This window comes from Armigeres subalbatus, chromosome 3 (genome assembly GCF_024139115.2).
Source record: "Armigeres subalbatus isolate Guangzhou_Male chromosome 3, GZ_Asu_2, whole genome shotgun sequence".
Classification (NCBI taxonomy): Eukaryota; Metazoa; Arthropoda; class Insecta; order Diptera; family Culicidae; genus Armigeres; species Armigeres subalbatus.
In genome coordinates this window covers 204,087,010-204,112,432 of record NC_085141.1, presented here as the reverse complement: position 1 = coordinate 204,112,432, position 25,423 = coordinate 204,087,010, and the positions used below count along the sequence as shown (strand labels likewise).

At 44.6% G+C, this 25,423-nt stretch overlaps 1 protein-coding gene across 3 annotated transcripts in view; it reads right to left on the bottom strand.

The window, feature by feature from the left end:
- Nucleotides 1-25,423, bottom strand: part of LOC134226959 (protein unc-79 homolog) — an 82,315-nt gene that overhangs the window by 33,465 nt on the left and 23,427 nt on the right. For 2 of the 3 annotated variants that reach the window (XM_062708106.1, XM_062708105.1), the window contains exons 11-17: nt 23,472-23,551; nt 23,176-23,232; nt 3,617-3,734; nt 2,866-3,208; nt 2,626-2,798; nt 2,005-2,565; nt 1,518-1,937 (exon numbers count right to left, since the gene is read on the bottom strand). In XM_062708106.1, the coding sequence (XP_062564090.1) occupies nt 1,518-1,937; nt 2,005-2,565; nt 2,626-2,798; nt 2,866-3,208; nt 3,617-3,734; nt 23,176-23,232; nt 23,472-23,551 (1,752 nt within the window). The remainder of the gene's footprint in view (nt 1-1,517; nt 1,938-2,004; nt 2,566-2,625; nt 2,799-2,865; nt 3,209-3,616; nt 3,735-23,175; nt 23,233-23,471; nt 23,552-25,423) is intronic. The other variant, XM_062708108.1, reaches the window with a different exon arrangement.

Sequence of the window (25,423 nt, the reverse complement as noted above, 5' to 3'; positions counted from 1 at the left end):
ACGACCCCTACCAAGACTGCAGTTAAATCTCGCAATCCAAATAAATGTCGATCATCCACATCTACCCAAACAACACCATCTATCGGCCGCAACGCTATACTAACCCTGCAGTACTAATCAGAAATGATAAAATAAAAAGTTGAAATGTACATCTCATTCTCTCTTTGAGCATCGAAAGGTTCTTGGTACATGCAAGACCGTTAATTTTCCCTGAACCGTCCACTTTAGCTACATCCTTGTTTGTGTGCCCCCTGAACAGGTAGTAAGCTAAGTAAAGCTTCAAGGAGAAGCTAGTTTGGGAACATGTGGACGTCCACTGCAAAGACAGTTGGACGTCACTAGCAATTACATCAGGAAGGCGGGCCATGAACGTCGGAGCGCATCGTCGCCGAAGGTGTGTGGTATCACGATTAATTAGGGGGAATTCCCTCTGTCAGGGAACTTCTCGTCAGAGTAGGATTGGTTCGTCACCGAAGATTATCCGAGTCATTCGCGATCAGAAGCGTGAAACGCCTGTCATCCGCGGTACAATGGCATTCTACCAAACATCGTTTTTGGTGCCCACTTTCTGGGTGGTATACCCTAATTCATTTTGGATGATTGGCTCGTACGTAGCTAGTGCTGTGAGTGTGAGCTCGAAACGTACGTTACAGTATTATGACAGATCAGATGACAGACTTAAGTAGGCTAGATTCAGGTAAGTCATCAACAATGTTCGGTACCGATGGCCGCCGCAGTACGACCTAGAGCGACTCAAGCAACCTGATGTCGCCATTTAATTCGTGCAGCATCTCGAGGCAGCGTTGCCGGAAAAGGATGAGCTCTTGAGGACTGCTGGAATACAGTAAGGGCAGCCATAAACGACGCTGCGGAGAGCAACGTCGGGTACGTGGGAAGAAGACGATTTGTGTGACGAAGAGGGCAGACAAATTCTGGAGGAGAAGGACGCAGCGCGGGCAGTTGCGCTGCAGCAAGGGACCCGGCAGAACGTGGAGTGCTATAGACGGAAGTTAAGAAAGCAGACCCGCCTTTTTCAGGAGAAGAAACGCCGCCTATAGAAACGGAGTGTGAGGAGATGGAACAGCTGTGCCGTTCTCAAGAAATACGTAATTTTGTCAGCAGCTCAACGCATCCCGTAAAGGCTTAGTGCCACGAGTAAGGATAAGGACGGGATCCAGTCAACAGGAAGTCGTATATAATGCAACATAAGATGCTAACGTTGAGGCGATATACGAAACTTCGAGGCGCCGGCGTTGCACAGATTTTAATGGAAAGTGTGATCCTTAAAAATGGAGAATGATTAGATTAATCTTGAATGGAGATAATGAAAACATTATTCTACGTGTTATATAATCTAATGCTCACCCGAGTTACAAATGTATGTGTAGTACGGATTCGTAAAATATGAACAAAACATGGAACACTTACGGCATATAGAAGTCGGTTGGAGTGTACAGAAGTGGCAGAGTCATAGGAGTGAGAAATATTCAACGAAACAATCATGCTCTAAAACTTACCTGGCGCCCCCGACGCTGCGGATGTGGCGAAATTTGGTTGGAAAAATGATTGCTGATGTTGCTGGTACTGCTGGGAAGATGCTAGGTTGGGAGTGGTTGGGACAGATGAGGAGGCTAGATTGTCTGGTCGGCCCGACAGGCCTTGGCTACTGCCGGGTTGGTGTTGATGGTGAGAATGGTAGGAATGAGGTTGGTGTAATTGTGGCTGTTGTACGTTGTAGGGGGCGCTAGACTGTTGGGGTTTGTGAATGTGCGTTTGGTTATAGTGATGCTGGGGATGGGTTTGTAAGTATGTATGCTGTGGGGTCGTCAAATTATTCTGATTAGATCCAGAAGAGAGAAACTGACCCAATCCGAAGCGGGAGCTTTTTCTTTTGAAAATCGGTGCCGAAGCTTGACGATTGTAGATCTTTTCCTTTTCTGAAAGCAAATATAAGTAAATTACATGTATTGTGAAAGGCACATCATTTGGAAAACTGTAACGTACCAATTTTAGACTCCTGCCTAGGTATTATAGTGGCGGGTGCTGACATCGTTCTTTTGTACGGCCATTTAGTACCGAATGAAGCACTCAGAGTTTTTGACATGCTTCCAGATGTATCAGATTGACTCAATGCTTCGCGAGCTTTGTTGATTTTCGTAGATAAAATTTCACTGCCGTTTTCTGAGTTACGCAGATCTCTTAAATGTGAGATGTCTCCATTTTTCTCCAAATTTACTTGAGCTTCTACAAACAGTGTATCAAATCTGTTGAGGAAGAAATCCCAAGATAGCACTTTCCTATCAGACAGCATGTTATGTAATTGATACACTGATTGCAGCACAACTGGTCGATCAACTATGAACATGTCAAATTGAGATTCCAAGCAAAACATTAGTGCTTGAATGGCTTTGTCGTGAATAGTACCGAGGTACAAGGTTGCCCTTTGTGCTACATGGACATTCAAGTCATCGCATGCTGCTATGAGGTGGCAAAAAGCCGTCGCTAGCGATGCTTGTAAGCTTATCTCAGAACGTAATGGTGTGGAATCCATAAATCTTGTTATTACTAAAAACAACAATCGAAGATTTATTAACATTGCCATCAATCGTATTAATGTGTAATTACCTGTAACACGCTCGACGGCTTTGAACCGTACGCGCCAGTCGCTGTCGTGGAACGCACTTTGCACGACGTTCCAGAATACATCTGATCCCAGCGGTAAAGTTACGCAGTGCAGGAGTATTGGTACCGCAACTTCGCAGATGTGTGAATGCTCAGCGTTGCAAACGTCCCACAAGCTGTAATACGTAGTTCAAAATACTACAGTTATTATTGAATAATTTCCATTATTGTAAAACGAATTACTTTTTGACAAGAAGATTCTCTTGGCACCAGATGAAGAACCCTCGATCATCGCGTGCAGCCTTTGTAAATGCATCGCCATGAAGAACCATTATTTTCAAACATTGTAGAATGTAGTACAAAATGTCTGGCTTGTCAATCGTTGGTATTTCTTTCAGCAGTTGGTGTATGTACTGCAGCGATTGCGGCAGATTATCGATTGTGAATTTGAACTTTCCAACCGATGTGTGCCAGAAGTCGTCCCCATCCTCTAAATCGTAATGTGTTTCTGAATCCGCAGATTCCTCTAAGCCGTCGCCAGAGTCTCCTACGACGGTTGGTTTGGCAATCTGAACTGTTGCCGTTGCTGCAAGTTAAAGTTAGACAACGTTGTCTGTTATTTTCAAAGCTTTAATTTCGTTTTTATCGGACACGTTCAATCTTCTTCTTCGGACACGTTCAATACCGGAGCACAAAAAAACTGCGTATTGTGTGAACCTTGGCGAAGTGTGCAGGATCTTTTTCGTCGAGGGATCAAACGAATTCACAGTTGTTTTTAAAAGAAAAATGCATTCTATCAAAAACGGTAAGAGAGAGATTGTCACAACAGTATTCCTGACGGTGTTTGCGACCTAAGCTCCTCTGAATTAGTATGTGTCTTCAGGTCGTCTATCAAAACTTTGTTTTTGGAATGATCCTAACCTTTAAGTTGACTTCGTATACGAAAAAGGCAAAAAAATATAATTTAAATTAAATATTTATGAAGAAATCTTACCGACATCCGCATCCGACAGCGTAACTGATCGCGCTACGGCTGTGACTACCTTCTCTGACGGTATAATAGCCGCCAAATCCAATTGCTCAGATACTGTTTCAACAGTCGCTGTCATAATCTGGAAATAAGACAAACTTTACTAACTATGCAAACACTTCTCTAGGTATTTTTTCTACACCTAAGCGGATAATGGTTAACATTCATACATTTTCAATTTAATGAAATAATCTTCACTACGTCATCGGCACAATATTGTTCATCGGGATTGCGCCGTAAACGCGACATGGTAAATTATAAAGAAGGACAACACACTCTATCAATCAAGCTAAACTAAGTCGAAATTCTTGTTCACAAACGCATCTAATTTGGATTAATTTATGTAGGTGTATGTTTTACAATTTTACAATTTTTATTCATCAACTACATGATAAATAGGTTAAGCAGCTATATGAGGCTTCCTGCGATTCTTATAGCTCTCAGAGTTTCCTATTGACCTATATGGGTATGTGATGGCCACGCTGAACAATGGAGTATGTGGAGATGGAAATGCAGTACGGTTATGGTATAAACAAACTCTTCCAGGCCTCCTCTATTATGTTAGCACGAATTTATTTTTATAGCTAAAAGGCAGGAACAAACTATCATTTCTTCTTTTGCTCTATCGGTTTTTAGAAAATGAAAGGGGTGGATAATAAAAAATGAACAATGAAATTGATAACACTAAAAAACTTATCAATTTTTAAATTATTTTATACGACAGTTCGAAATTTTATTATTTTTACGATAATACAGGCTCTCTTCAAATAAAGAGACAAAAGAAGGAAATAAAATTTGTTCGCGCCTTATTAGGTATCGCGATTTGGTAACCGAATGTCTTGTAGCTCAGTCCTTACTACATCCAACCAGTGACTGTTAGATTTTCTAACAATTCTGTATAAGAACCTATACCAGAACCTGTAGAAGAACTGGGTATTTGCGAAATTGTTAGAAACAAAAACCCCAGCCAACACAAAGTCGCATATGCTAGCGAATAGTTGTATAAGGTGGAGGCGATATAGGCGCATTCCTCCATTTGACTGCATGCAAAGTGTACCTACACACTTACCTCATTTCACCGTATTCGGTAAATTTTACCGAAATCTCAACAGCAGAACTGTTCGGTAATTTATTTTACAGATTTTTTGTAATTTTTTCCATTGCTCAACTGTCAAAATCACCGAAAGTCAGTTAAATTATTTACCGAACAGTTCTGCTGTTGAGATTTCGGTAAAATTTTACCGAATTCAGCGATTTATTTTAAGTGTGTATATGGCCTCCACTTTGTACACTAAGTCTTATCCGTTATGATATACGATCTTGTGTTTGCTGGGACACTATTAACCCACCTAACGGTGATGATGCCTTTCTCGATTCAATCGTTTGGTGTGACACACATAACAAATAATTGCTTACATTACGGCTCTTGCACACACTGTATAGCGAATCAACAAACCAAGCTTAACGGGTAGTCACTAAAAAACGTGAATTTCAATACTTCAATACTTTTCTATGAGAGCATTAATGCTTCAGAAAAATATTTTCTTATGTGAATAAATCCTTAGAATATTCAGAAAATTGTCGCCCACAAACTTTTACTACAACATGTTCAGTTGTTTCAAACATGCCGTAAAAATAGGAAAGATGCGATGTACATTTTTTTTAAAACGAACAAAGATCGTGGGAAAGTACACGGTCGACATTGTTTTACGTGAAAATGTTTCGAAAACCGTTAAAGGATTTTAAGTAGACCGAGCTCCATTGTATTCAAAGGTGATTGGAAGGCCAAAGACACGAAGCAACTCATCAATAGGATCAGAAGCATCATCCGGAAATGGCCGCCGTCCAACGGCTATGTGGACCACGGACCATTTGCTATTATTCATTAATCTAAGATAAAAGTCTAAGGCCAACTCTTTATATAACGTATATCAGATTGAACTGTACTTCTTTGTAATTTTCTTCCCGAGCCATTCTTTTTATTCCCGCTATTTAGTGGCCACCCGTTATATGGTTCAACACACCATTTTCTTTATAACTTTCAAACGCAATGACCGATCGTGATTATACTCAGTGGGGTTTGTTCCCCATCGAATGCAATTTGTTGCTAGAAAATCGGTTAAGAATTACTAGTAAATGAAAAGTGGCTAATTTAATGACAGACATTTCTTCAGTACGACGAGCTAAGTCGATTGGTATATAACACCATGGGTCTCTGAGACTTCTATAAAAAGTTCGATTTTGGAGTGAAATTATGGCCTTTCGGTTGTACGAGAAAGGCAAAATGTAAGCTCACAAATAAATATTGTAAGAAAATCTTGTAAAATAGTAAGGTCTTATACCATATTTCTATAAGAATCTAGCATTTCGCATATGCCCAGTTCTCATACAGGTTTTGGTAAGTTCTTATACAAAATTGTTAGAAAATCTAACAATCACCGGTAGGGTGATACATACTCAATAATTACATAATCATTAAGTATATGTAGGGTAGCTGTACCAGTTTTGGTCTGTTCCCAATTTGGTCAACTTCTTCGAATAACTCAGAAAAAAAGCAATTTCCAAGGATTTCATTAGCTCTAACAGTAAATATATCCCATATGCTTCTTTGCTGTTGAAACTGATGGATAGTTTTTGAAAAATATGCATTTTTTGGTTGGCCAAATTTGGCACTAAGGTGGCCAAACCCGTTGCATTCACCCTACATGAAACATACATTTTTTGGATGAGCAAAATTCATCTATACAATCGTCTCTATGGTAACACGAGATTATATTGTTGTTATTTATTCAGACCAAGACTGGACTGGACTCTGCAGTATATAAAAATCGTCTCCAGTGAACTCGAGCTGCGCGTCGTTAACCACGTAGTCTACCTAATCTATCAACCCTCCTCGTCTTCCACCTAACTATTAACCTTCCTCGCTGCGCACCTCACCTTCTAGTGCCCATAGTCTAGTCTATTCTAGTCGCTATCTAGAACCATTTTCACCGGGTTATTGTCTGACATACTGGCGACGTGCCCGGTTCACCATAGTTTTCGCAGTTTGAATGATGGATGACTCTCCCAAAAAAAAACAACTGCTAATGAAATTCCTCCATGAATCATCTTCTATCTGCATCCCACCATAGATGGTACGCAGCACTTTTATTTAGAATTTATTTATTTACTTCGAAGTGCGTGTTTGGGCCTCCATAAAAATTTGTCAGGTCTCGTGTTCGTAGAGTCTAATTGGTCTAATTGGAGATAGTCAATTTGGTATGGCGGTGAACTCTATTCGAAGCCTTGCGAAGTTCGAGGTACGTGCGATTTTCTTACATGATGCGTCTCAGAATTTTTCTGCTGGCAACGTTTTTGGCGGTCGCCAATGAGCCCAAGTATACGAATTCTTTAAGTACCTCGATTTCGTCACCACCGATACAAAGTCGTGTTGGGTGAGCCTGATGTAGGGTTCCTCCATCTTTTCAAAGTTACGTGCCATCGGCTTTGAAGTCGATGAACAGATGATGTGTGGATACTTTGCAGCCTTATTTTAGTTTTCTAATAGGTTCTACGGAGAATCCTTTTGTACTAGTAAGCTAGTTGACAGCCGTATGGCGTTTCCTTCACGTAGACGCATCGCATATTCGTGTTAAGACCGCAGTTATTTCGTCTCGACTCAGATCTCGTGTGGTAACCTCCCATCGCAGACTCTCCGTGAGTAGTTCTGGAACGAACTGCAACGTCCTTTATCCCTGATCAACTATGACCTTATCCTACTTATAGCTCACACAGAAACGATACTTTTGGTGATCGCTAGACGTATACCCCTCTCCAACCATGCATCCAGCTGGTTAAGCTTACATCTAAACTAAGCATTGCAATATCATCTGAGCACAGGATATCATCTTTGCCTGTACAAATATATTATCCCTAATCAAAGAGCACTCTGGAAAGATATTATCATTTGAGCATTTGATGATGATCCTGATAGCCAGTGCGGTTCGGGGTTTGTTCACGTTGCGAGGGCGTTGCTACAACAAAAGCGATGAAGAAACGTTTCTCCATGGCGAACATTGCACTTTGTTTACTGAGCAGATAGATAGCTAAGATCGATATCCCAGCATATCATCAGTATCTTTGCTCAAAAGATCAAATGATGGGATAAATTGCAATGCCTGATCTAAACAGATAACACTGAATCAATAATTTGACACCACACTACACGATTGGAGGCCGCATCTCTCCATCCTTGAATGCGCCCCACGCTCGCCAAGTCATCCCGAGTAGCACAATTCACACTGATTTGGTTGCAGCAACTCAAATGTGACCAAATTTGGTTGTATAAGAGTTACGTTAACTTATCTACAACATGTGTATTTATTTATCATCAGACTAAGGCCGGAGTGGCCTGTGCTGCACATAAAAGACTTCTCCATTCAGCTCGGTCCATGGCTGCACTTCGCCAACCACGCAGTCTGCGGAGGGTCCGCAAGTCGTCCTCCACCTGATCGATCCACCTTGCCCGCTGTGCACCTCGTCTTCTTGTTCAAGTCGGATCGTTGTCGAGAACCATTTTCGCCGGATTACTGTCAGACATTCTGGCTACGTGCCCGGCCCACCGCAGTCTTCCGATTTTCGCGGTGTGAACGATGTATGGTTCTCCCAACAGCTGATGCAACTCGTGGTTCATTCGCCTCCTCCACGTACCGTCCGCCATCTGCAACCCACCATAGATGGTACGCAACGCTTTCCTTTCGAAAACTCCCAGTGCGCGTTGGTCCTCCACGAGCATCGTCCAGGTCTCGTGTCCGTAGAGAACTACCGGTCTTATAAGCGTTTTATAGATAGTCAGTTTGGTACGGCGGCGAACTCTATTCGATCGAAGCGTCTTGCGGAGTCCAAAGTACGTACGATTTCCAGCCACTATGCGTCTCCGAATTTCTCTGCTGGTATCGTTATCGGCGGTCACCAGTGAGCCCAAGTACACGAATTCTTCAACCACCTCGATTTCGTCACCACCGATAGAAACTCGTGGTGGGTGGCTCACATTGACCTCTCTTGAGCCTCTTCCTATCATGTACTTCGTCTTCGACGTGTTGATGACTAGTCCAATCCGTTTAGCTTCGCTTTCCAGTCTGATGTAGGCTTCCTCCATCCTCTCAAAGTTACGTGCCATGATATCAATGTCGTCGGCGAAACCAAATAACTGGACGGACTTCGTGAAAATCGTACCACTCGTGTCAATCACTGCCCTTCGTATTACTCCCTCCAAAGCGATGTTGAATAGCAGACACGAAAGACCATCACCTTGCCTTAACCCTCTACGGGTTTCGAAGGGACTCGAGAATGCCCCTGAAACTCGAACTACGCACATCACCCGATCCATCGTCGCCTTGATCAACCGTATCAGTTTATCCGGAAATCCGTTTTCGTGCATTAGCTGCCATAGCTGGTCCCGATCGATTGTATCATATGCGGCTTTGAAGTCAATAAATAGATGATCGCGGCATTTCTGCAATACCTGACGTATGGCGAACACCTGGTCTGTGGTAGAGCGTTCACCCATAAATCCCGCCTGGTACTGCCCCACGAACTCTCTTGCAATTGGTGTTAGTCGACGGCATAAAATTTGGGAGAGTACCTTGTAGGCGGCGTTCAGCAATGTGATTGCGCGGTAGTTGCTACAATCCAGCTTATCGCCCTTTTTGTAGATGGGACACACGACACCTTCCATCCACTCCTGCGGCAGAACCTCATCCTCTCAAAACCTTGGTAATCACCCAATGCAGCGCTCTAGCCAGTGCTTCACCACCGTGTTTAAACAGCTCTCCTGGTAGTTGGTCAACTCCAGGGGCTTTGTTGTTTTTCAGCCGGCCGATCTCCTCCTGGATTTCCTGGAGATTCGGAGCTGGAAGTCGCATGTCCTGCGCGCGTGCTCCTAGGTTCATTACCATACCGCCACCGTTGTCTGCCATATCGCCATTCAGGTGCTCTTCGTAGTGCGGCCGCCACCTTTGGATCACCTCACGCTCGTTCGTAAGAAGGTTCCCGTTTATGTCCTTACACATATCGGGCTGTGGCACGTGGCCCTTACGTGAACGGTTCAACTTCTCATAGAACTTTCGTGCGGTACAATTCCTCCGTTTCTTCACGGTCTCGATCTTCCTGCTGGCGCTTTTTCCTCCGGAAAATCGAGTTTTGTCTGTTCCGCGCCCGTTTGTATCGTGCCTCGTTCGCCCTCGTGCGGTACTGCAGCAATCTCGCCCATGCTGCATTCTTCTCCTCAACTAACTGCTCACATTCGCCGTCATACCAGTCGTTTCTCTGATCCGGAGCCACCATGCCTAGTGCAGCGGTTGCGGTGCTTCCAATGGCGGATCGAATATCTCTCCAGCCATCTTCAAGAGATGCTGCGCCTAGCTGCTCTTCCGTTGGGAGTGCCACTTCCAGCTGCTGCGCGTAGTCTTGGGCTAGTCTACCGTCTTGTAGCCGCCCAATGTTTAGCCGCGGCGGACGACTCCGACGCGTGTTGATCACCGTCGAGAGTTTTGAGCGCAGACATACTGCGACGAGGTAGTGGTCGGATTCAATATTCGCACTGCGGTAAGTGCGTACGTTCGTGATGTCGGAGAAGAATTTACCGTCGATTAGAACGTGGTCAATTTGGTTTTCCGTTACTTGATTAGGTGATTTCCATGTGGCCTTGTGGATATTCTTACGGGGAAGAAAGTGCTTCGGACTACCATTCCGCGGGAGGCTGCAAAGTTTATGCATCGTTGGCCGTTGTTGTTCGATACGGTATGCAGACTATCCGGTCCGATGACCGGTCTATACATTTCCTCCCTTCCTACCTGAGCGTTCATGTCACCGATGACGATTTTGACGTCCCGCAGTGGGCATCCATCGTATGTCTGCTCCAGCTGCGCATAGAACGCTTCTTTCTCGTCGTCGGATCACCCTTCGTGTAGGCAGTGCACATTGATGATGCTATAGTTGAAGAAACGGCCTTTTATCCTCAGCTTGCACATCCTTGCGTTGATTGGCTGCCACCCAATCACGCGTTGGCGCATCTTTCCCAGCACTATGAAGCCGGTTCCCAGCTCGTTGGTGGTGCCACAGCTTTGGTAGAAGGAAGCCGCTCGATGCCCGCTTTTCCACACTTTCTGTCCTGTCCAGCAGATTTCCTGCAGCGCTACGACATCGAAGTTGCGGGGATGTAATTCATCGTAGATTATCCTATAGCAACCTGCGAAGCCTAGCGACTTGCAGTTCCATGTTCCAAGCTTCCAATCGTGATCCTTTGTTCGTCGCCTAGGTCGTTGCCGATTGTATCGAGTCGTATTATTTTCTATGTCGTTCGTAATAGTTGTTTTTAAAGGCGGCTTATTGGGCCTGCGCAAACCTCCTGTCTCGTCGGAGGACCGTCGTGTCAGGGCTGTTTAGCGTCCCACCTAACACCAGGACTTGGGCTTGTGCGCTTTGAGCGGCACACGGTCGCTTTGGCGGAGCCTACTTGCGGATACATGCAGCTTTTTATAGAGGTTTAACAGGGCCCACTGTCAAACCCCACCACATCCTAGGCAGGCGCCACAACTCGCAGATGGCCTGGGGAGGGATCGTCAAGCCCTTGGACATAGTCCCTGCTGCCCCTGAACATGTGTGCTGCTTGCGATTCTGTACCTATTCAGCCCACCGCGCTCGCAGCGCTCCACGCCGTCTCCTACCTGCCGGATCGGAAACGAACACCATCTTTGCAGGGTTGCTGTTCGGCATTCGTGCATCATGTACCCATCGTACCCTTCCGGCTTTAGCTACCTTCTGGATACTCTTGGTTAATCCTTCACACTACACCCCATATTTTTGCACACCGCAAAAGATGTTCCTAAGCACCCGTTCCTCGAATACTGCGAGTGCTTGCAAGTTCTCCTCGAGCATTGTCCATGTTGCATGTCCACCGGTTTTATCAGCGTTTTGTACATGACACATTTGGTGCGGTAGTGAATCTTTTTTTGACCGCAGTTTCTTCTGGTTTCGTCTATCATAACACTATTTTCCAAGCGGGCCCTGTCACGCTCGGTTCTGCCCACAAGCATGTACTTTCACCACCAGTACAACTTTTGTTGCTTCACGTTTCAGGCGGGTGTACAGTTCTGCCACCTTTGCAATTGTTCGGCCGACAATGTCCATGTCATCCGCGAAACAAATAAATTTACTGGATCTGTTGAAAATCGTACCCCGGCGTAGCGGCTCTCCGCATAACACTTTCCAGCGCATTGTTGAACAACAGGTACGAAAGTCCATCACCTTGTCTTAGTCCCGGCGCGATTCGAACGAACTGCATGGAGTGTTCGCCCGAAATCTTCACACCGTTTTGCACATCACCCACCGTTGCTTTTATTAGTCTGGTAAGCTTCCCAGGGAAGCTGTTCTCGTCCATAATTTTCCATAGCTCTACGCAGTGTATACTGTCGTATGCCGCCTTGAAAGCAATGAACAGATGGTGCATTGGGACCTGGTATTAACGGCATTTTTGAAGGATTTGCCGTACAGTAACGATCTGTTTCGTTGTCGAGCGGCCGTCGACGAAGCCGGCTTGATAACTTTCCACGAACACATTCACTAATGGTAACAGACGACGGAAAATGATCGGGGATATCACTTTGTAGGCGGCATTAAGGATAGTGATCGCTCGAAAGTTCTCACTTTCCAGCTTGTCGCCTTTCTTGTAGATGGGGCGTATGACTCCTTCCTTCCACTCCTCCGCTAGCTGTTCAGTTTCCCAGATTCTGACTATCAGTTTGTGCAGGCAAGTGGCCAGCTTTTTCGGGCCCATGCTAATGAGCTTAGCTCCGATACCATAACAATGATAGTAAAACATCCTTCTTGGTCTGTTGAATGGTATCCTTAACTTCTCTCAAGGTGGGAGCTGGTTGGCTTCCATCGTCCGCTGAACTGAACTTTCGATCACCACACGTTCGTCCGTCAAGATGCTCCCATCCTTATCCATCAGCTCGTGGCACGAAGCCTTTGCGGGATGGTTCTGATAGCTTCCGCCTATAACGTTCAACGTTTTGCCAAGTACCTTGCTGCAGCGCGACCGCGCTGCGTTCTTCTCCTCCAGAATCTGTCTGCACTCTTCGTCGAACTAATCATTCCGTCGACTTCGTCCCACATACCCGACGTTGTTGTGCATTGTTAATGACTGGTTTAACTGTATTCCAGCAGTCCTCAAGAGAGGGCCCATCGAGCTCACCCTCTTCCGGCAACGCTGCCTCGAGATGCTGCGCATATGCAGGTTGCTTCAGTTGCTCTAGGTCGTACTGCGGTGGCCGTCGGTACCGAATATTGTTGATGACGGATAGTTTTGGGCGCAGTTTTACCACTAAAAACATTTAGCAGGATATATCCTTTAGCGTTAGTGAGAAGGCTGCCCCATTAACCTTTCTATCCCTGGTGTCTCTTCAAAAATCAAAATTGCTGTAAAAACGACATGTCTTGACCGATTCCTTCGCAACTAGTTGCATTCCATCCGGATGGATCCCATTTCACTATGTTGAGTCAATCCTCAGTACGGATCCAGAGATATTCCAGAATTCTTTGGGGTCAGTTGTCCGGAGGTCCCCTGGATTGTTGCCGGATAGATCCCGCGTGGATCAAGAACGCTAAAAATATCATTCCCATATGTCTGGAAATAGCATCACACCCCCAGTCACTACAACCCTGTACCGGCGCTAGAAATTTGCAATGTAGCCCCAACCAGCATCGATCGTCTGCGCCTTTATACAGATCGTTATATTGCATCGCTGTTTGTACCGGATCGATTTGCGATATAAACACGACGCAGCAGTTTCAGTGGACAACGACGACGTAGTTTACAGGATAGCAGTGGATGATGGAAAGATCTTCGTACCTGCATGTATGGTTTAACTAGTACGTCGCCCAGAATGATTGTACGTGATGTCGGCTAATAACGAGAGATATGAGAGTGGACATGAGAGGCGTCGGACCCGACTCAAACCCAAATCATCGCACGGAGCGATCCTGATCAGATGATGACCGGTAGGTGTTAGGTGCACCAGAACCAGAAAGGCTACGGACGAGCGTAGAGGCTGCGCGCGTTCAATTTCAACCCGTTTTAATGTGTTAGTTTGTAAGCAAAAATGTTAAGTTAAGATCCAAATAAATGTAGTGTCGTAAAGTGTGCTTTAGATAAATAAATGTAGTTTTTGTGAAACGGTTGATGTAAACTCGAGTGTTATTTTAGTGGCAAAGGAAGAAAAACAGTCCCAGATTCCCAGACTTTGAGTCATAGTGCTGGTGGAGAAAAGAAGAATCCACCGATTAGTTTAGCCTGTGTTGTTATGGTCAGATAACGTCGAGTGTTGGAGGGCTGAAGGATAATTATCGAAGGCGGAAAGAAGGCAAACAGTTCCCCAACATTTTGGTCCTGAACGAACCGGATCGGACGGACCGGAAAGGGATTGAAAGGAACTTGGTTTTCAATCGGATTTGGAGAATCGATTGTGGAGGATTATTGCGCCATTGTGAAGCCATTGCCATTGGATCGGAACAATTAAGGGTAGCCATCATTTCACTCGCGGATATTTGGCGCGGTAGCCATCGAGTTGTGCACAGACAGGGGTTCTTCATCACGACACTACAAGGATCACTACGCTCGAGGATTGAGGTCCATCTTCGCGGTTTGGAAAAGACGATCGGCTTGCTGTGGACTACTGAACCAGCGTATAAACTGGTTTTCCAGGTAAATATTTAAGTTCAGTATATGTCCAGTCGTCGTTAGGATTGCATGAAACTAACACACATTTTTCGACATTTTTCCCTGGACCTCGCTGTATTGGATTGCGGTGAATGCCGAGACGATCCAAGACGAATTGTGCATGGGCGCTAGGACACCGATCAATTGCTTTGGATCTAGGACACCGTTGGTATCCCGGAACATACGATCGATGCGCCGTGGTTGAAGAGGCGGCAACGTATATCTTCTGTCTGGGTGAGTGCTTTTGAATTGTATATGTCACCGAAGCGGGACGCAGAAATATACACTTTGTAATTTGAAATTATCCTCTTCAATTCATTGGCTACGAGTCCCTGCATAAAAACTGTTCGTTACCAGAACAATCATCTCGATTTGGATACGCTTGCTTTTCTATTTGGATTGGTGCTGTTTATGTTGTTCCGGGTTAGTTGAACAGTATATGTCTGGCCGAGGCCTAAATCTCTGCATACTACATGCATATTTCCTCTTCTTGGATCCCACCCTGATTATTGAGCTACTGTTATACATTGGATGCCCCACCTGTGAAATTTGGAAGTTTGTAACGGTTTTGGAATAGAACCGTAAAGCTGTTAGTTCTCCTAGGTGAGTTCTACAGTATATGCCTGCCGAAGCCTAGGACTTCCGGAATATTACATGCCCTTTTCCTCTTCTCCAATTGATTATTACGAGTTGTGTTTCGTGTGCTGTTGCTGTGTATCCGTACCTGCTGTGAGCTGAACGATCGTGACGTGATCCTGTTGGATGCGGTGTAGCAGATCTCGGTGCAGCATATTGTTCTCCAGGTAGGCTTCTACAGTATATGTCTGCCGAAGCTTAGGACTTTTGGATCTCTACACCATCCTATTTCTCTTTTGTCGGATCGAGTGACGTACACCAATGCCTCCCAAGGATAAGAAGCCGCCAGCGCTGAAGCTGTTTATGGTCCAGCTCAAGAACATCCAGACGGCTTTGGACGACATCTTCAGATTCGTACAGAACTACCAGCCGACCTGTACTGTTAGCGCGATCAACATTCGTCTGCAGCGAATTGATGAGTTGTGGGGACGGTACGAGGAGACTTTGAATGACATCCAGGCTCACGATGACTTTGAGGATGAGGAAGGAGAGTTTGATGCGGCTAGGTTAGGGTATAGCGATAAGTTCTATGAGTGTAAGGCTTTTCTTATGGATAAGGTCAAGGAACTGGCGGGAGCTGATGATGTGGATTCGTCGATGCGAGGAAACGAGACGTTACCGCACGGGCATGGTACACTTGATCATGTTCGTTTGCCTCAAATCAAGCTCCAGACTTTCAACGGTGACATCGACGAGTGGATCAGCTTTCGTGACTTGTATACCTCCCTCATCCATAGAAAGACGGACTTGCCGGAAGTGGAGAAATTTCACTACTTGAAGGGCTGTCTTCAAGGTGAACCAAAGAACCTCATCGATCCCTTGAAGATAACTAAAGCAAACTACCAGGTGGCTTGGGATTTGCTGATTAAGAGGTACGATAACAGCAAGCTGTTGAAGAAGCGTCAAGTGCAAGCATTGTTCAACTTGCCAACACTATCTAAGGAGTCGGTAGTGGACTTGCATACCCTGATGGACAGGTTCGAGAGAGTGGTCCAGAACTTGGATCAAGTGGTTAAACCCGAGGAGTACAAGGATCTTCTACTTGTTAACTTGCTGACAACTCGGTTGGATCCTGTAACTCGAAGAGGATGGGAAGAACATTCATCTATCAAGGAACAGGACACGTTGGCAGATCTAACTGATTTCATGCGTCGTCGGATACGAATCCTGGAATCACTCCCAACGAAGACTTCGGACAACAAGGGATCCCATCAATCGCAACAGCCAATGAAGCAGAAGTCGTCAGCTGTGAAGGCCAGCTACGGCTCCGTACAATCGTCTGGGGGACGATGTACGGTTTGTAAGGAGAACCATCCGCTTTATCAGTGTTCTTCTTTTCAACGGTTGTCGGTGCGAGAGAGGGAGGCGGTGTTGAGGTCAAACTCCCTGTGTAGGAATTGCTTCCGGCCGGGTCACATAGCGAAGAATTGCCCGTCTAAATATTTCTGCCGCAGCTGTCAAGGTCGTCACAACACATTGGTGTGTTTCAAATCTGGGAAAGATGGATCAGCAAAGGTCGCTGCTGCTACGGAACGCAACAATTCTCCTCCTCCGGATGCTGGCGAGCATTCGGGTTCGACATCCGCCCAGGTGGTGAACGTGGTCGCCACCGATTCTACAATATCTGGTGCAGCTCAGCAGTTCTCCTCCCATGTCCTTCTGGCCACGGCGGTCGTTATCGTGGAAGATGACGAGGGTAGCCGATTTTCAGCTCGAGCGTTGCTGGACTCCGGCTCTGAAAGCAATTTTATCGCAGAACGGTTGAGCCAACGACTGAGGACGCGTCGAGAAAAGGTGAACATCTCGGTCCTTGGTATAGGTCAAGCAGCTTCAAAGGTGAAGCACAGGATTCAAGCAATGGTGTGCTCAAGAATCACGGATTTCTCTCGGAACGTGAATTTCCTGGTTCTGCCGAAGGTAACTGCGGATTTACCAACGGCGAAGGTCAACATGAACGGATGGAAGATGCCTGAAGGGATTAGTTTAGCGGATCCAGCCTTTTTCAGCCCCAGTGCGGTGGACATGGTGTTGGGCATCGAGTTCTTTTTTGACTTCTTCGAATCTGGTCGAAGAATTTCCATCGGAAACCAAATGCCGACATTCAATGAATCGGTCTTTGGATGGGTGGTGTGCGGAGGTCAAACAAAACCCACGGAGAGCCTACGTGTTAACTGTAGCACGGCAACTACAGCAACTTTGGAAAAGTTGATTGCACGGTTTTGGGCTAGTGAAGAAGTTGGTACTTCGAAGATTCTTTCCACCGAGGAGCAACGGTGTGAAGAATTGTTCCAGCAGTCGGTTCACAGGGAATCCGACGGTCGGTATACTGTTTCGTTGCCGAAGGATGAGGACGTCGTTTCGAGGATTGGTGAGTCACGGGACATCGCCTACCGGCGTTTTCTAGGCACGGAGCGCAGATTAGCTAGGGATGCTAATTTACGGGAGCAGTATCATCAGTTTATGGCAGAGTACATACAGCTGGGGCACATGACCAAGGTGAAGGATACAACAGAGTCCGAAAAACGTTGTTTTCTACCACACCATCCCGTCATAAAAGAGGCTAGCACCACCACGAAGGTTCGTGTGGTCTTTGATGCGTCGTGCAAAACGTCGTCAGGTGTATCGCTGAACGATGCTTTGCTGGTGGGTCCAATCGTCCAAGAAGACCTTCGATCGATCATGCTTCGAAGTCGCATGAAGCAAATAATGCTGGTGGCTGACGTGGAAAAGATGTTTCGGCAAATCTTCATTTATCCGGAGGATCGACATCTTCAATGTATACTTTGGCGTTTCGACACCGGTGCGGCTATTGATGTGTATCAGCTGAATACTGTCACCTACGGGACAAAACCTGCGCCTTTTCTAGCGACACGCACTTTCAATCAGCTGGCAACTGAAGAGAAGCTACAGTACCCGCTGGCTGCTAGAGCAGTTACAGAAGATACGTACATGGATGACGTTATCACAGGAGCGGATACGATTCAAGCAGCAAGCGAAGTTCGGAAGCAGTTGGAGGAAATGACCTCTAAGGGAGGATTTCGGCTGAGGAAATGGGCTTCCAACAAACTGGAGGTACTGGAGGAGTTGCCGAGGACAATTTGGCAATTCGTCTGTCAGAAGGAATTAACCTGGACCCTGATCCGACTGTCAAAACACTCGGACTGACATGGATGCCGAATACCGATCAACTGCGATTCCAATTCGACGTTCCAGCATGTCCCATCACCTCACAACTGTCAAAACGGCAAGTGCTGTCGGTGATTGCGTCGCTATTCGACCCACTGGGACTCATAGGTGCAGTTATTACCACGGCCAAGGCAATAATGCAGCTATTGTGGAAGATCAAGGATACCAACAATCAGGCATTGGATTGGGACCAGCCGTTACCTTCGACGGTGGGTGAGTTGTGGAGATCCTATTATGACCAACTTCCCATATTGAACGAACTCCGTATCGATCGCTGTGTGGTGGTTTCCAGAGCGGTAGTAGTCGAAATCCATTGCTTCTGCGATGCTTCGACCAAAGCATTTGGCGGCTGCGTGTACATCAGGAGTGAAGACCATGAAGGAGAAGTGAAAGTCCGGTTGTTGTCTTCGAAATCAAAGGTGGCACCGTTGAAGACACAGTCCATCCCAAGGCTGGAGCTTTGTGGAGCATTGTTAACAGCACAACTGTACGAGAAGGTTCGGGAATCAATCAAAATACCAGTTCGAGCGTTTTTCTGGTCCGATTCCACCTGTGTATTGCGTTGGATCCAAGCATCACCGAATTTGTGGAATACGTTCGTGGCAAATCGTGTTGCGAAAATTCAATCTATAGCTAATCCGTCACAGTGGCAGCATGTTGCAGGCAAGGATAATCCGGCGGACTTGATTTCTAGAGGTATCAATCCAAAAGATATTGTAGAGAATACTTTCTGGTGGGAGGGACCGGAATGGCTGAAACAAGAGCGGGAAGGCTGGCCATGTTCATCAGCGGAGTTGACTTCGGAACAAGTGGATCAAGAGCGGCGACGAGAAATGGTATCCTGTTCGGTTTCGGTGGAAGCAGAGTTCAACGAATGGTATTTGGGGAAATTTTCGTCCTATTCGGACCTCATTCGCCGAACTGCGTATTGGTTGCGGTTAATGGAGCTACTTAGAACAGACGTGCAGAACCGTGTTGCAGCAAGAAGTCCTTTGTCTACCAGAGAGCTGGCCGCGGCAGAGCTGACCCTAGTTCGGCGAGTGCAGAGAGAAACCTTTGGAGGAGAGTGGAAAGCACTTGCTAAGGGAGAAGAAGTGTCTAGGCGATCCCCACTTCGCTGGTACCACCCGTACATCTCGGATGACAACGTGATTCGTGTCGGCGGCCGCCTTGGGCATTCAGTGGAGACCCATGATGCAAAACATCCGCTGGTCCTACCAGCACGTCATCAATTCACACGGATGGTTCTTCAGCATTTCCATTTGAAGCTTCTGCATGCTGGTCCTCAGCTGTTACTTGGTGCTGTTAGGCTCCGGTTTTGGCCTTTGGGAGGTCGAAATATGGCACGTTACATTGTGCATCAATGCATGAAGTGTTTCCGATGTAAACCTCCACCAATTCAGCAGTTCATGGGAGAGCTGCCAGCACCACGAGTCACAGTATCACGACCATTTTCGCAAACCGGGGTGGACTTTTTTGGTCCACTGTACATCAGACCAGCACCTCGTAAACCAGTACTTAGTTAAAGTGTATGCGGCAATTTTCGTTTGTCAATGCACAAAGGCAGTGCATCTCGAGCTGGTTACGGATCTAACGACTGAACGCTTTCTACAAGCTCTTCGTCGATTTATTGCCAGAAGAGGGAAATGTCAGGATATTTATTCCGATAACGGGACGAACTTCGTTGGCGCTAGGAACAAGATGGTGGATTTGCTGCGGTTGCTGAAGTGCCCCGATCATCGTGAGAAGGTAGCTAAGGAGTGTAATGAAGAAGGGATCGAATGGCATTTCAACCCGCCGTCCTCGCCCCACTTCGGAGGGCTTTGGGAGGCGGCTGTTCGTTCAGCAAAGGCGCATTTGCTTAAGGTAATGGATGAAACATCTCCATCGACAGAGGATTTAAGCACACTGCTGGTTCAAGTAGAAGGATGCTTGAATTCACGGCCTCTTACTCCAATGTCGGATGACCCAAATGATTTGGAACCCTTGACACCAGCTCACTTTCTCATTGGCACTTCTCTGCATGCGCTACCGGAACAAAATCTAGAAGCAGTTCCGATGAACCGACTGGATCGTTGGCAGCTAATGCAGAAGAAGCTACAGGACTTCTGGAGACGATGGCGTAGAGAGTATTTGTGCCAATTGCAAGGGAGAACCAAACGTTGGCAACGCCCAGTTCAAATCGAGAAAGGAAGGTTGGTCGTTATTCGCGACGAAAATCTGCCACCAATGAAGTGGAGAATGGGAAGGATTAGCGAACTCCATCCGGGAACAGATGGAGTGGTTCGAGTGGTTACATTGAAAACCGTTAATGGATATATTAAACGAGCCGTCGAGAAGTTATGTTTCTTGCCAATACAGGAATCACCAATTGAACAGTAGCTTTCAGGCAGTGAAAACATTGAATCCCATCCCCTCCCATTTCCTTTCGAAGAGGATATGTTTTATTTTCTTTCAGAAATCACACCAATTTCTGGGTGGGTGAGGATGTCTGGAAATAGCATCACACCCCCAGTCACTACAACCCTGTACCGGCGCTAGAAATTTGCAATGTAGCCCCAACCAGCATCGATCGTCTGCGCCTTATACAGATCGTTATATTGCATCGCTGTTTGTACCGGATCGATTTGCGATATAAACACGACGCAGCAGTTTCAGTGGACAACGACGACGTAGTTTACAGGATAGCAGTGGATGATGGAAAGATCTTCGTACCTGCATGTATGGTTTAACTAGTACGTCGCCCAGAATGATTGTACGTGATGTCGGCTAATAACGAGAGATATGAGAGTGGACATGAGAGGCGTCGGACCCGACCGAAACCCAAATCATCGCACGGAGCGATCCCGATCAGATGATGACCGGTAGGTGTTAGGTGCACCAGAACCAGAAAGGCTACGGACGAGCGTAGAGGCCGCGCGCGTTCAATTTCAACTCGTTTTTAATGTGTTAGTTTGTAAGCAGAAATGTTAAGTTAAGATCCAAATAAATGTAGTGTCGTAAAATGTGCTTTTAGTTAAATTAATGTTGTTTGTTTGTGAAACGGTTTTGATGTAAACTCGAGAGTGTTATTTATGTGGCAAAGGAAGAAAAACAGTCCCAGATTCCCAGACTTTGAGTCATAGTGCTGGTGGAGAAAAGAAGAATCCACCGATTAGTTTAGCCTGTGTTGTTATGGTCAGATAACGTCGAGTGTTGGAGGGCTGAAGGATAATTATCGAAGGCGGAAAGAAGGCAAACAGTTCCCCAACACCATAGTTGTTTTGTGAAATCATGAAGTTTGAGGTGTCATACGACCTGGTTTAGCTTAAATTTGTAAATGGTCACTTTTTCCGGGAACATCTGACTCCAACGGATTCTGGAATAATTCCGGAACCATACTGAGGATTGATCCAAATCTAGTCCAATGCGAAGAAATCGGTCAATAAATGTGGTTTTTACACCAGTTTTAATTTTTGAAAGCCCATTAAAACAGACGTTATGGCAATGGTTAAAACCACCGGTTTAAGTCGATTAGTTTTGCCGCAATAGTATCTTAAACCAATTCAGTAGAAAGCCGAAATGGGCGATTAGCGAAGTTGGATTTTTCTTAAAATCCGTACGCTAAAGCTAACTTCGGAAGTGGTGCGCTGTTTTCATTTGGTGATGCGCTATACAGCGCACCACTTCCGAAATTAGATTTAACGTATGGATTATGAGAAAAATCCAACTTCGCTGGCGGCTAATTCGGGTTTCTACTGAATTGATAATACATCATTGACTTCCGCTATAACGAATCTGACTTTATAATGAGGCGATATTATCGCCTGAATTTGATACCAGCCGTAACTCCATAAGGGCATCATTTTTGACGATCCAACAGCCGTTCCCAGAAAGTTTCCGATATGAGTCGGACAACATGGCCACATCGGTCCTATTTTCAACTACCGATAACTACAGCAGCCAAACGGCTTGTTTGAAGCGTTAAAAATGAAATAAAGTGTTTTAAAATCATCTGGATCTGTATTACTTGGTACTTTTTGCTTTATTCACTAGGGCAATTTCTATTAGAAATCTGAATTTTGTTTTTCATATTATTAAATAACTTATGAGATGGTCATTCGGTCGCTCAAACACTCTAAATAGTATTTGTATTTTTGCTTAGGTAAAGATGTAGTAGGGTAAAGGCAGGCATTTTCGTCTTTTCAGCATAGTCTCGAAACCCAAAGAAAAAGACACTTCAATGCCAAACTCATCCGTACCAAATCGTAAGCTCAGGAGATACGTTTTGGTATATTGGAGTTCAAGTTAGCACATGGACGTTGATTCCGTTGGTTTTAGCCCCTACGACAATGGACGGAAATATCTGCCGTGTATTGAAAGAAATGTATATTTCTTTTTTTTCATTTTTTTTTCTTCGAAGAATAGTATACCACAAAGTAATAAGAGGCATTTACAGTGACATTTTAATTTCAGTAACAATGATAGTAAAACATTTCTAATTTTACATCGCTTTAGATCAAAGTTTAGATAATGAATGCTTATTATCATCGAAACTAAAATTAAAAATTTAGCAACATAACAAAGATGTTCCAAGTAGTAATCGGCATAATGAATTGATTATTTTCCTCGTTTTGGTAAACTCTATTACTATCTGGAACAACTACATAAGTAATTGATAATCAAAATGCTTATATTTACATGATAGTTCCGATTTCAAACATCCATACATCAAATGTAGTTTTGACCAGACAGTGCAAGGAATGAACATTGATACACTAATGAGAGAATACCAAACAAACAGAATGAATATAAATATTCGATCAAATAACATAAAACTGCGAAAAACCATTGATTGTAAAAACATTTGAAAGACACGAAGTAGAAACAGTCGTAGAATACGCTTCAGAGCAGAACGATTTGAGTAAAATAAATGCCTGCTTCATGAAACACATCAAAGTACCTCATCAGTAGCGTGGATAAATTGAGAAATATCCTTTTCACGACCACGTTCAGGAATCTGGGAGATTTAAACAAATGGAAAGAGTTTTCGAAAAGAAAGGACAAAAGTAAAAACGTAATAAAAATAATGGTATTACTAGTGATTTTTTTTTTCATTATTGCATTTGTATTTAGGATGGCTTGGGTGAGAATGAATCACTCGAAAAAGATAGTCACATATAAACATTTTCATTAGATCAATTGTTGCTGATTGGATTCGAGATAAAATAGGACAAAATGAAAATCAAATATACATACAGAACAAACATGCGGCATATGCACTAACACGCCACCAACCGAGTGAGGTTCAGGTTGAGGAACCGCTACTGGAACTGGTCCTGTGGAAAAAGTAGAGATCATTAGTATCCAAATAGGAGGTGTGTCTGTTCCCGTATGAAGTTTGCTGTGAAGTTATCAATAATGAAGCGTAATCAAATCCATGAGATGCAATAACTCTCAGTATAAAATAACTCTACGGGAACTGACCGGACGAAATTTTCAATTTTTTTCAGAAGGAATAAATCATACAATGTTTAACTAAGTACTGAAAATAGCGACCGAATTAAGTTGATTCATATTCTATGTATGTGTGCATGCATCAGAAAAAAAAACAAACTTTGTGAAATGCATAGTGAATAAAGTTCAAGCTTGGCGCAGTGGCGATGTTAGCCAATTCGGTTTGATAAAGTAGGTATAAAAATATTGTTTTAAAAATCTATGAAAATAAAATACATGCAAAATTAAATTATCATTATAATGTTTTTCAACCATAGCTACTTTCCTCTTCAGAATCCAAATTGATAGAGGGAGTACAAATAGAGGGTAAGTGACAAACTATTATATGTACATAATTGTTATTGTTTGCCACTTACAACCCTCTATTTGTACCCCCTGAATTAATTTGATTTATGAATCGATTTGGAATGATTTTCTATTTTTTTTCGTTTCATAAATTATGTTCGTGGTTCAGATGATCGAATGTTTGTGCATAGTCAATGAATACCAAATAAGGAAACTCTTGGAATTCGTTGACCTGTCCCAGGATAATATGGTCACCACATAATCCTACCTTGTGTCTCCGAAATGTCGTGTCTATCTGCTTCTATATCCAATTTAGATGAACTTTGAACAAAATTTTAATAATGAACAGTAGCATAATGCCCTTTCAGTTTTCGGACACGATCGCAGCCAGAAAAGTCACGGTATTCCAGATATGATAGGATAGTTGATGCAACTCTTGCGGGGATAGAATCGCTATATTGATGGCTGGTCGTGCGTCGAAACTTGAAAAAGTGGGTCGAAGTGCTCGAACCGACATTTCAACTGTTCAGGTATGTAATGGACATATCGCGCCTTTTAGTGGCTTCCTCGGATTTATCTTTGCTCCGCTTAAGCGTCATGAGATATCGTAGAAAAATCAAATATTGCATGTGGTTCGGCTTTCTCCCCTTCATTGGCCGGGGAGTCTACACACGCCTGCTTCTTCCATCTTCAACAGCGATTGACTTCCTTTTCCCTCCTTAACGAGACTTGTATTTGACTGATCTGCTCCATTGCCGCTTTGCTTTTCTACGCTTTCTAATCTTCCGCTAGGTTACATAAGTAATCCACTTTTTCCGCAGCTCATCTTCGGTTGTTTTCGCTAGTTTTGATAAAGGCATTTTTGATGGCTGTTCACTGCTCTTCTACGTTGTCACCTCCCGGAGCATCTACTGCCCGAATTCATCATTCTTCAACGATCTCTTCACACCTGGATATTCAAGTGGCATATGTTAAACCGGATCTTGCGGATTAGAAACAGATGGACAGACGCGATGTTAGCCCTGTGATTATTCCGGACACCAACAGTGCTCCGCCTCCGCCGAAAGGTTGATGAAAATGTTTAGGTTTTCATTTGGCTTTCAGTGTTTCAGGAGAGATTCAAGATTATTTTACAGACAACCTTCAGTTTCATATTGTTGGGATTTCTGCTATTTAGGTTTTATGTGAACAGATAACTCGAAATTAACAATTTGCCACTACAATAATGATTACCCCATACCGATCTTAGCTAACGCTCCACTTCTATAAACATCAAGGATCGCCGTTGGAAGTATGGTGAAGCGGATTGGGAGGAGTACGAGCGCGCTATGTCCATTGCATGGTCGGGCCAACCTCCTTCATCCCTCACTGAACGTTTGTCGCTGTTACCCAATAAACCATCCCGGAAT